General features: G+C 37.1%; 1 protein-coding gene across 2 annotated transcripts in view; it reads left to right on the top strand.

Annotated features, from left to right (window-relative positions):
* scara5 (scavenger receptor class A, member 5 (putative)) overlaps window positions 1–8,758 on the top strand; it is a 100,091-nt gene extending 91,333 nt beyond the window's left edge. For both annotated transcript variants that reach the window (XM_087852083.1, XM_087852084.1), the window contains exon 12: window positions 8,291–8,758. In XM_087852083.1, the coding sequence (XP_087708209.1) occupies window positions 8,291–8,424 (134 nt within the window). In that variant the 3' untranslated portion in view covers window positions 8,425–8,758. The remainder of the gene's footprint in view (window positions 1–8,290) is intronic.
* The last annotated feature ends 4,437 nt before the right edge of the window (window positions 8,759–13,195 follow it).

Raw genomic sequence — 13,195 nt, 5'->3', positions numbered from 1 at the left:
TGAACTTTCTATTAAACTCTGAAAACAGAATTGAAGGGGGCATAATTTTTTCATTTAAAGCCTTTTTTAATATTTATTTTTAGTTTTGAATTAGCTACAAGAAAAACTGTTTTGTGTTGTTTTTATTCATAGTTAATCTTTATTCATCTTAGACTGGTCCTGTGTACAGTCGCTAAGTTTGAGTCTGAAATTAGATGTTTTAGCTCTTCTCTTTTTAAGTTAACTTTCTTCTGGAAGAATACCCTTTGAAAACAGGAGTCCTGAACAGCAACCAAAAATGATATGTCAAAAACTGGCCATATTTTGAGTGTCTGCTCTTATTGACATCAGTGGCTTCACACTGTAGTTGTTTACACATTTGCCTAGCAAGCAAGGATTCACAGTTTGTTTCTGACATCCAGAGCTACCTGCTGTGGTCATCTTTAGCTTTGCTTGTAGCTTTGCTCTTACTGACATCATGAAACATTTAGAGATGAAAAATAAATATGAAAACATTTAGAGCAGTCTGAAGCCTGAGTTTTTGGGTCACAGAGATTACTTGTACATGTGCTGACCTTATTATTAAGGTCATAAGGTGCTATATTATTAAACTTTGGCCATATTTAATATCCACCACTGTGCATATACATATATGGCAGAAAAATAACATATATTATTGTTATATAGGCTGTGTGGCTAGCAGAATTGGACCCAAAAACAGGACTTGGAAACACGGGGAAATAAACTAAGATGGTGGTTTAATTAAACACCAGGGAACACAGCTAAATGGAATCAGAGTAACAAGAAGAGGGGACGCAAAATTAAACATAGCACACAACAGACAAGGCACTATCAAAATAAAACAGGAAGTAACAAACACTGAGACCGGAACTAAGACATGTGGTCTAATTTACTAAAAAGTGCTTGTTGAATAGAAACATCAGAATTCTCTGTCTGAAACACAGCTATTATCATTAATTTGGACAAACTACATTCCACAGAAATAAAATTTGGCTTGATTCATTTCTGCAGACAGCATTGCTGTTTTTTGCCTGATTACACAAAACGTCTACTTTTCCGTCTTCTAAATCTCTCTCTTGGGTGTTTCCCTCAACTCTCACACAGTGGTTTGGTGATTCAACTCTTGTTTGTGTGAAGTGTCACAAATTTGGCGTAAACGGACAAAACATCGGCGCGCACACAGTGCTGCAAATGTGTGTTGAGATCCAGAGTAAACGGCTTAAAGGCTCATGTCCGTTAAAGTAAACCCTCAGAAGGCTCAACCGCAGAACAGCTGGAGTATCATGTACAACCACAATGGACCAACTACCTCTGAAGCCTCATGTGTTCTTTCCCCTCTACATACCTTATTTCCACCTTGTGCATGCCTGCATGGAGACACGTGTGGTTATGGGGTCATCCTGCTTTCAGGATGTCAATGCTGCAGCAAGTTTATCTTTAGAGCAAGAATGTAGGAGGCATGCAGATTGAATCAGATAGATGTTTACCCTTATTATCCATTATTATTCAGTAATGAGCCTTTAAATTAAACTTTTGACATAAAAGAAATCTATATCATCCTGTGTGGATGTGCACTTTAAGGTGCAAAGTGTGAGTCGTGGAAGCCTGGCACACATAATACACTCATTTCCAAACAAATATATTTTACAGGCATTTCATTTTTAATTTTTGTGATTTATTTAAAAATTGTCAATGAAGATAGAAGATAGTGGGTTAAAATATCATATTTTATAAATTTGCAACACCAGTCAGCTTTTGAGTCTAAGACGCTACCAAGGCGAAAATTTTCTCCTTGTGTTTTTTTGCCTGAATACAGTCACATTAGAGCACCACTGAATAATTATGTTGAAGTTGAAATATTTTAACTCAGTGTTTAACTTTGATTTTAACTCTCTGTTTGGATCACCAGGTTCATCTCAGTTCACTTCATTGCAAAAGTTACAACATTGAGATGTTTTTATATATAATTAGTGCTGAGAGATGAGCCGTACTAATTAGCAATTCTTTGATTAGAAAAATTAATAATTTTTTGTACCCTGTATGTAAACTGACTGGCGCAGTGTGTAACAACATTCAGCACAAGCATTTGGATGTTAATCTGGCTGTTGGTGCCAACTGAAACTGATCTGGCCCTGTGTGTTTGTTATCCACAGTTCAAAGAGCTACAAGATTTGAAATACGATTTAATTACTGAAGAATGTGATTAACTCTTCCAAATGGCTCTTACATACACACATAATATTTGTATAAACAATGTTTAGCCTTTTCCATAGAACTGTAAACAGTTTTGAATTTTATTACCCATACATTAGTCAATTTTTTTCCCTCCTGTCTTATCCTGTTTATTAAACTAGTCATCAAGAACATAGCTTCAAGTGAATATTTAAATCTTTCAGAACTGGATAGAAACCAGTTCCCACAACCAGTCAGGGAACTGATTATATATAATACATCTTTCAGGCATAAAACATATACAGTTGTGATTAGACGTTTGAATACACTTATTATTGGCATAAATTTCATGGTAATTTGGGGGTTTTAATGATTTCTTTGACCTGTTCTGATGATTGACCACAACTGGCAGTTTCTCTTTTTCCAACATAAAAAGAATTTGTTTGACAGCACTCAATGGATTGATCAATACCCAGAACAACGGAAAGGTCTAGGGGACAAAGTGAAGATCTAAGAAGGAGAATTGTAGATGTGCACAAGCTGGGAGGGTCTCTCGGAGCTATTTCTAAACAACTCCAGATTCCAAGATAATCAGTTCAAACAACTGTATAGCAGCAGAAATACAAGTTATTCAAATGAGTCACCACTTTTCCAAGAAGACTTCAACTCTTCTTTGTTAGGATGGTCAAAAACAACCCAGGATGCACCAAGGCAATGTCAAGCCGGGCATGACCTTAGAACTGCGGCATCACTGTCCACAGTGAAACAAGTTTGGACTGAGAGGGTGTCATTCAAGAAACAAGCCCCTGCTCTAAAATCAACACCTTCAAGCTTAACTGAAATTTGCAGCTGCCCACTTTGAGAAGCCAAATGTCTTCTGGAGAAAGATTTTATGGCCAGAAAAGAAAAAGATCGATGTCACTGCTGGGGCAGCAGTCGTGTGCTGTTGTGAAGGAAGACCCAAGTTGCAGACAACGGTGGTGATGCGAGTGAGTTTATTTACAGTGAGTGACAATAAACAGAAGTGATGACAAAACTAAGTCATAACCTAAACTGGGGTAAACTAGGGAACAAACCTGAAATCATACAAACACGGGAAAACGGCACGGAGAATGTAGGGCAGAGAGACACTGAGATACACAGACGAACTGACGATGAGCACAGGTATACACACACTATAAATACACACGGAAGGGAATGAGGAATGGCCTAAACAGGAGGGAGACACAGCTGATCCTAATTGACATCACGAGACACAGACTTTCAAAGTAAAACAGGAAAATTACACAGACCGCGAACAGAGGAAACATAAGGGCAGGAATGACCCGACACTAAACAGGGGGGAGCACAAAACCTAACTAGAAAAAGCTTAACAGAAAACAACCAGAACACAAGATAATATTTATTAATACAAAAACCCTGAGTCACAGACTCAGGACCATGACAATCGAGGTGTTTGGCTAAATTGACAGGAAGTATGTTTGGATAAGTAAAGGTGAAGCTTTCAAATGTAAGAGCAATGTACCAGCTGTCAAGCATGGTGGTGGTAGCATCATGCTCTGGGGCTGTTTACAGTGATACTGGTACATTGCCGAAAGTGGATAAAATAATTAAGAAAGAGGATTACCTGCAAATTCTTCAAATTCACCTCAAATCAGCAGCTAAATGGTTGAAACTTGGACACAACTTGGACAATGATTCCAGTCATACATGAAAACTGGTTTTGGAACAGATAAAGCAGGCTAACATTTTCTGGAATGGCCATCCCAAAACCCCGACCTCATGTTGAAAATTTGTGTGCTAGGCTTAAAACTCTGGTCATGCCATAAAACCAACCAATTTAAATTAACTCTACTAATCCTGTTAGGAAGAGTGGTCAACTTGTGGCTTGTTGATGGCTAACAAAAGCATCTGGTCGAGGTGCAACTAGCGAAATCACATTTAACCAAATATTAGTGGGAGTCTATGTGTATATTTGAGCTTGTATGTATATTTTTGACCCTGTGCATACATCAAAATGAACCTATGTTAATTACAGAAAATCCAAAATAAACTGAAATTTACGCACTCTGTTCTTTTTAAAGCCATATAAGATACTGGTTTTTTTTTCCATCCTCAAAAAAGCAATTGTTCAAAGAACCAATAAAAATAAAAAACACAACTGTATGCCCGGATCTCAGTGTCTTTTCCATTAGCCTGATATTCCATTGATCCTGTAGTTTATCTTTCTCCTGAAGTCTGGGTGTGTTTCTGTGAAAGCCTCCTGCTTCTCAGCACGACTTTAATCAGGCAGCAAAACATAAAAAATGTCAGAGGAAGAGGAAACTGGCAAACGCTTTCTCTGCATGGACCTGTTTCATTTATGCACGGTCCATCTGATAAATCTGTGTCCATGCATCGAAAGTGTTCCAGATGAAAAGTGGGAAACAGGCAGTTTGACAGTGTTGTGAAAACATCGGGTTTGCAGACTGAACTGTTATTTTCATTGATCATATTGAAGGTCATGTAAAACAAAAGATAAAAGCAGAATGTGGTATTATGACAGCGCTAATAAATTCAATTTAAAAGCATAATTTAACAAATACACTGGTCCACAATGGAACACTTAAACCTCATGCTGTCATGTTAGTCCTACCGGCATGAAGATTTTTTAAAAGAAATCACGTACAGCATATAAAACGAATGCTTCAAAGGCTATAATGTTTTAAAATGAATGAGCCCCTTTTGTTTTTGATCCTTAGTTTGCTCACTTTGAATATCCTATTCAGCTAAATCATCCTGAGACTTGGCATTATTATTTCAGTATATTTAGCATTATAGATAATTAATGTAGAGTGCAGCTCCCATACTGGTTTGAAGACTGTGACCCATATTTTCCTTTGAATTGTAACTGAGAGATGACTTTTTCACCTAAAATATAGGGCAGGAATCGGACATACATTGGGGTAACAGCAGATATCATCATAACATCATAGTCCTATAAAATCTTCTTGATCTTAACAAGCCTTGAACTACTTGGCAGGTTTGAAAATTGACCAAGTGGGATTATTAATGACCAAGTTATATATATATGTTATGAGCCTTTGTGATAGTTTTAATCATAAACAATAAATTTGTCGTGTAACTTCTCCAAAAACCTTTCACAGTTTTGGCCAGGTTAAACGGAAAGTTGTGTGGTCTAATTTCTGAAATTATAGCCTTTGAGTTTATTATAATTTTCCACTTTTAATCACTGCATTGTGATGTTTTCTGTGACGATTCACAGATGTCCCGGAGTACATGCAGTTTAACAGCCAAACAATCTAAACAGACAGGCAAACCATGGACCAATATGCTGCTTTCAGGGACATTTGGACAGTGTTTACAGCCCAGTTACCCAAATACTGGCTCTATTGTCATGATCTGTGTGGGGATGAACAGCTGGTAGATTTCAGATGCAGGGGCAGTTTGGGGCAACACATCTCCTTTTCTAAACAAGCAAATGTGGCATAAACACCTTTTTGCATGACTGAAAATCATAAATCCATTTGATCATTATAGAATATCTATCACAGATAAAGGAACCAATGGAGCCATTAAGAAAAAAATCTTCAAAAACATAAAATGACTTTCAGGGTTTAATATGCTGTTCAGATAAACTGCGCAGAGACTTGTCATTATTATTTCAGTATATTGAACATTATAGATTATTAATGCAGCTCCCATATTGGTGTGACAGGACTGACCCATATTTCTAATTATGTTATGACTTAGTGATGATGTTATCACATTCACTACAGGGCAGCAGTTTACAGTCAGCTTCATATAGTTTTCACACTCTGATTAGTCCATAAGGTGAGAAATAAATTAGGGTAATCACAGTTTTATTATCCTGTTCCCTTAATTTATTCATGCATATTTTAAAATTTAATCTCCAGCTGTCTTTGTCTTGTCACTGTCTTGACCTATTTTCCTGCTGTAAGAAAGAAAGGGAACGTTGGAAGTATGAAGGTTGCCTTAAACTTGTTTATTTATTTAACTTTGGTGTTGTGAGCGAGCCGTCCTGAACCTAATTATGTTTCTGTTTTATATCAATTCTGTGCTTGTTTCAGTGCACAGATGCAAAGTAGAGGTGCACATATTTATAACAGAAAATAATTTGAAGATTTATGCCTCTTGTTTTTGGTTCTTATGGTTAAATTGCATCCCCATATAGTTGCTTTGTGTGATTCTTGTTTATGGGTTGTTTTTTTTTACAGTTTTGTGTATGTTTGCAGTTATTTTGTAATCTTTGAAATCATTATTTAAATTTATTTGGGGTCACTTTCATCTTCAGTCATCTCCATAGTTGTTAGTGCGAACCCAGCGAGGGTCGCCAGTGAGATATTAAGGAGGCTGCTGACTGATTAGCTGCTGTTATTTGGAGCAAAGTATCAGTGATGACAGCCATTTCCCCGTCCCTGGATCACGCATTAACAGTGATGATGAGTGAACCATTCAGATGCCTTAAACCTTTTGCCAAATCTTCTCTCAGGAACCTTGGGATGACTTTTGTTTAATTCTGACCGTGGATGCTCACATTAAATCTCTGGTTCACTCTTGCTTTTATCAAATAGGACTTATTGCAAAGTCCAGGTCCACTGTGTCATGCTCTGAATTGTAGATTGCTATTCATGCCTTTAGTTCATCACCTTTGGATTTTGTGTTTAAATCTCTTTCAACTTTTTAAAACATTTTATCTGTATGTTTTTAGCATTTTAGTTTTTAAATTTAGCTTGAAAGATGCCCTATAAGTAAATATTTTAGTTACCTTTAAGTTTAAATCATTAAGTTTGCATCATAGTGCAATCAAATGTTCACTAACCCACACTTGAAGCCGAGAACCTCCAATCGTGTACAATTGTTGCAAAACTAAAGCATCTGGGACTTCCTGAAAGCTCCAGCGATTCCAGTTTTGCAAACAGGAACCGAAGATTATAATGTAAAACAATACTGCCAAATGGTCTGCTTACCAGCTGGAAATGTCTATTCTATTACCGGATACAAACGATCTCATCCACAGTTCTGCAAGGAAGCAGTGTCAGTACTTTGTGTTTCACAAGACACGAATACAAACCTCTTTGGATTTGAGTGATTCTTTGGAGATGAGAAGAATTTGATTAATCCCACTTGTCTGTGAAACTTTTGACCTTCTAAACTTTCTAGAATTTGAAGCACAAACAGATACACAAAGCTGATTTGCAGCACTCACAAACTTCAGCTGGTGATTTAAACTCAGAAGCACAATTTGTTCAGAATTTGTTTGTTGTTTCTACTCTTTGGCTCCAGTTGTATCACTTCTAACACGTGCACATAGACAACAGGGAAAGTGGTGGATAAATGAACCAATCGGAGGTGCTCTGTTGGTATTTGAGTCCAGATGTTATTTTTCCTTCTTCCAAATATATGATTACGTTCAATCATAAAACCCATTAAATTCCAGGACATGTTTTCATGTTTTCTTCAACTGATTGCACATCTTGACCATTTTTTATCTTAAAGTTTCTTCAAATCTATTATTTTAATTCTTCTCACAGCAGTATGAGGAAAACAGAACGGCTTTATAAAAGCAGGTCAGGAAAAAAAGACAACAGGAGAGAAGAAAACCGCAGAGACACAGTTCAGAAATTATTAATCAAGCATAGCATTAGTTCAGGCAGTTCATGAAGTTAAGCTCAGCTGCAGTCCCAGCAGATCAGGTCATCCCAGTGCCAGCCTACATTAGGTGATGGTTTGGCTCATAAAATTCTACATATCCATTTGTGAAGTCTTATTTAGAGCACCATATTTGAGTTGCTTTACATTGCCCATAGTTGCTTTGTTTTGCAAACCGCCTCTGCCACAGTTCCTCCTTTTCATGTAGCGTCTGCATTAATTCATTTCATCTCTGATGTCACTGATGTTCTGTTCTGTGCTGGGAGTTTTGTTTCTGCTCTGCCCTTCAGTTTTCCCCACAGGCTTACAGAAGGTCAGGAAGGTCTCACAGCAGATCCCTGCCAGCAAATGTTACTTACATCAGATAAAAACATCAGTCTCCTTTCTGGATAATTTTTGAAAACATGTCTTTTTTTTGTAATGCTTCCTCTTCTTTTCTGTGCAGGTACTGGTCTGATCTGGATGGATGATGTTGCATGCGCAGGGACAGAAGACAGTATTCACCAGTGTAAGTTTTCCGGTTGGGGCAAAACCAACTGTGGCCACGTCGAGGACGCTGGTGTGACCTGCACCGTCTGAACTTTCAGGATCCCAACACTGCTGCAGCTGCCAAGTATCACCCAAACGCTGCCTTAAACTTCAAGTGCTGAAAGCCCTGCCGTGTGCAGCAAGAGTGTCATATTAGTAGTATGCTGCCTACTTACCTATGAAAAAAGTGCCAACTCACCTGATGCATGAACTTAACCTGCAGCTTGGTTAAGTGTTCATGACTAAACATATCTATATGAGCCACGGGATTGAATCACAGTGCAGCTTTTGCCAACATAAAAGTTATGTTTTCATTAACTCTACAGTATGAGCTGAAGGATGATCACATGACAGGATGCTTCATGAGGCTGAACTAAAGGGCAAAGGTCAGGAATGGAGGCTCACCACAGACCAAGTTTGCTGCTTTGACATCCACGAGAGGATTGTCGGATCTGACAACTTCATCTACATTTCCACTTACTAAAGAGCTGAAAAGGCATGCAATGGAACTGACAGGACAGTCTCTGAAGAACTGGTTTTCATATGCAGGCAGCTGCTCTTCACAGTATTATTTAGCAATGGCTTTTGCTCAGTATACCACAGTGTTGCCTTATTACACATTACAGCAATGCCCAAGTAGGTAACTGTTTGGTGGTTTGCAAACCAGGCGATGCCACAAAATCAAACTAATTGAACTTTTTCGTTGTTTCTTTTTTTTCTTTTATTTGAATGCAAACTAAAGTACTTTTTATATTCACCATTTCTCAACAAAGCATGCTTTTCTTTCAAATCTGTTTATACCATTCCATTTGTAAAACAGCTGCAAAATGAAATTTTGAATTATTCTAAATTAAGTTTTGTTTACAGCATCCTGTAGATACCCCTCTTTCTGCACTTAGGGTCCAGTAAACGATCAGAAGTGCTCGTCACATAGTCAAAAAGTCTCTCCACTTTCATGCTTTTCCAGTGTATAGTTATTGAGGGCTGCGTCTGATTATTTCAGATCCATTGATCTATGACATTTACACTTGCTTGTGGCCATGACTGACTATCTGTGAGGAGATTTAAGTGGAGTTTAAGGCTTAAACCTTTTTGTATTTCTGTCACTTTTTATAGTCCTTAGTGATTAAAGCTCCATCAGGTACTAATAGTGATTTTTTTCTTTTTTTAAAGCTTAAGCATTCTATCAAATCTGCATTCTGGCAAAGATTTTTAGCTGATTCTTTGAGCTTAAGTATTCTTTTTAGCATCAGCATCATTTCCAGTTGCATGTTGGTAGCTATTTTTATCCAAAAAGCCCAACAAATGTTAAACCTAACAACAAAGAGTAAAACATAAATCAAACAAAACATTTCACAGCTACAAAGTCCTAAAATATTTCCTTCAGGAGTTTGTGAATACCAAAAAAAAAAGCTAAAATCAACACACAATTTGGATGCTGGACATTTACTCATCAGCTGAATGTTGCTCAGTAGTGGTTTGTGTAGCAAACAAATAAGCAATTTTGAAAGGCAATAATATACAAGCAGGATCTGTTTTTGAAATGCACAAAGTGCCAAAAAATGTGTTTGTTTCTTTCATGTGTGCATCCTTTAAACTGCAAATCACCAACCTGTGCTTACCATGGGCTTCTATATTTATGCAAAAATTATAATAATGTCATTAAATAACAACTTCTGGAAAGAGTTAACAGTCACTCCTGTTGACAGATGAAGTGATGATGAAGAAGAACAGATGAGTATAAACAGATGGATGCATGGAGGCCTGCCCTGTATGATTTATAACTGTGGGTCTGTCAGTGTTTACTGCCAAAAAATTGGCTTGTTTCAGCAATAACATGCATACACACAACCTCACTCACACCAAAACATCAGACCAACCACAATGGACCTTTCTCCCACATTTTACCTCACTCTCAGTGGAATTTCAGCTTCACGGCTGCTTTCAAATCCAAAAACTTTGTACCTCCCAGGTTTCCTCCTCATTGCTTCGGCGCCAGCAGAAGACATGGAGCGGCAAGCTGGAAAAGAATACACGCAGAAACCTGAACACACCCATGTTTTATATTTGAAGTTTGGAAAGTTTTTTTTATGCACCTTAAAAATCTGGCAATCTCACAAACCTCAAAAGACTGAAGTTAAATTCTCTCTGGCCTTAAAATCTGTGAGCTGTCTTAGATTTGTCCCACTCTGCCCCATGTCTAAGTGCCTTGGTGTTTGTCGAGGTTTGCTTTAAACCGCAATCCTGCCACAGCAAAAAAGAAATGACGAACAAAAAGAGGGAGTCTGGGGAAAGAGAAAATGAGGTGATAAACCAGATTCAGCAAACTGATGTAAGTGAGAATGGTTGATGTGTTTTCTTTTACATTTTTCTGCAAGTATTGACAGAGTGACTCAGGACTCGTGCATAATCAGGTTATATCAGTGTCCTTTGGCTAGCTGATCACATTAAATCATCACATGTCACATCTGCATTACATTACATACCTCCATCGTGTCTGCATAATAGTGAAAGGCAATGAAAACTCTGGGCTGCTGGGCTTTTTTTTTCATCATTACTTTAATATATGCAACAAGGATTAAACATCTGTATTGTTGCTCATTCTATTTAATGATATAAAACATATTAGAGGTCAAATAGTTTGTCAGCTAATCAGTACATTAACAAAAACTCTTCACATTATCTTCTTAAACTTTCTGTGTGACAGGATTTTGTATTTTTTAATATTTTATAGAAGAAACAACAACAAAATAATCATTAGATAAATCACTAATGCCAATAAATGTTTCAACAATACAGTGTTCAGACCAAAGTTTTGCCTTTTGTATCTTTCACAAATACAGTTACAACCAATAACATCTTCTTTTGTTGTTGTTGTTTTTCTACATTAAAGCAAAGGTAAATCTTTCAGCTGCAGGTGTGTACAAGCAGCAGTAAGTTTGTACTGCACACAGGCTTTTACTGCCAAGCATGATGGGGTTTTTTTTTTTACCTGTTCTTAAAATATTTGAAATATTGTATTTGCATCACTTTGCATCTTTGACTTTCTATTTACTCTGTATAAAATCAAAATTTGCATAAATTTAATCTGGAAAGTAGACCATTAGATTATATATAAAAGTGAGCATTGTGGCCAGTGGCATTACTGTTTTGGTGTTTTTGAAACTAGTCATGAAAAGCATGGGAGGATCTGTCTGAGAAACTCAATGCTGAAGAAAGAAGCAAGCCAAACACAGGCAGGCCCTGCTTTACTATTTTATTATCAATGAAACTACAATTTAGAAATTAAAGATTGTGCTATATTTAAAATATTCCTGGTAAAAAGTGTTCACTGAAGATCTGCAAATAGGCTTGTAGGCTTATATTTCCACCCCCTGCTGGCCATTAAAAAGAATGCAGGTTTAAGACTTTCACTTTTTCAGGCTATGTCACTGAATCCAGTCTGTGATTGCAGCCCTAAGCCACACCCACACAAACACTGCCTGCATCGATATCGTATAATGGAGATATTTTTTTTATTGTAGAAATCTCCATAAATAGTTGTGTGTTAAAGAGTAAACCCCTGGCTGAATTTTACAGCAGATTATTTCATTCTCATTCAAATTCTTCTTAGACATCAGGCAGAAGGATATGTGGAAATTCTTTTTGGAGCACAGAAAGCGATAAAGCAAAATGTGACTGTGTGGCGGCCAGGCCTCTGAGTTTGGTCCTGATGTCTCTCATTTATCTTCTAGAGGCGTCAGATTCAGTTCTTTGGCTGCAGAGTTATTACTTCCTTTGTAAAACAACAGCCAGAAATAACACCCTTGACTGCTTCCATATTTTTTCTGTTTGTTTGTCATCTCCTTATGAAAAAACCGATATGTTAAGTTAACCATAAAAACAAGCAAAAGCAGGTTGAATTTTTTTTTGTAAATCATTTTGTACTGGCATTAGTTTTTTCAAACATAAATGGCGGTTTGTAGCATACTATAGTATTTATACATGTTTTGTTATTTGTAATTTTAACATGTTTCTTTAATTAAAGTTACAGTATATCATAGCATCCAAGTGGCAGTTTCTTCAGCTTTTGTTTCCAGCTTAAATCTTGTGCCATTTCATTTCCAACTTAACAAACAGGAAGTAAAGGGACAAAAAAATGCAATTTTTTTAAAACTCAGTGAATGTAAGACTGAATTGGGGGGGAAATTGATTTGTTCAGATCATATTCTCTGTATTTTTCATCAGACTTAATTTCTTTGGACATTTCTAAATAAAAAGAGCTGCAGATTGGTGACAAAATAAATTAAAAAACACTGAACCCCATATAGTGAAAGGATCTGATTGTTCTATTATGCATAAGGGGCCATTGTGCTGCTTTTTCTTTGGTTCAGAAAGCTTGAAAATCACAAATGTAGGTATGTTGTGAGAAGAAGGCAGGACCCCCAGACATGCCAGAGAAAACTTGGAGGAGTGGCAAAGGTGAAAGGAGACCCACGCTTTCTTTGTACCCGAAAAACTGAACATACTGGTGAACAACAGCATCATATACTTTAGTTCAAGGGAATCAAACCGTGGGTGTTTATATAAGTCCTACAAATGATGAGAGTATTTGAGAGCACTTTTTAAAAACAGGTTGAGGCCTTCCAAAAACAGCAACTGCAGAGAAGAGCTTAAATTTACCTCAGATGAATCTAATCTGCTGGTGAATACATTGCAGGCTAATCATACACTACTACCTTATGGGTACAATTTATCAGGCAGAAAATGTAAACCAGTGTCTTCTACTGTGGGCTTTCTTTTCTTGGTTATGTTTATTTTGACTCAGTTCAAGGTAACTGGC

The sequence above is a fragment of the Neolamprologus brichardi genome, chromosome 15 (genome assembly GCF_056152115.1).
Source record: "Neolamprologus brichardi isolate AB-2024 chromosome 15, ASM5615211v1, whole genome shotgun sequence".
Taxonomy (NCBI): domain Eukaryota; kingdom Metazoa; phylum Chordata; class Actinopteri; order Cichliformes; family Cichlidae; genus Neolamprologus; species Neolamprologus brichardi.
Note: the sequence above shows the minus strand (reverse complement) of the source record. Positions and strands in the feature narration are given on the sequence as shown.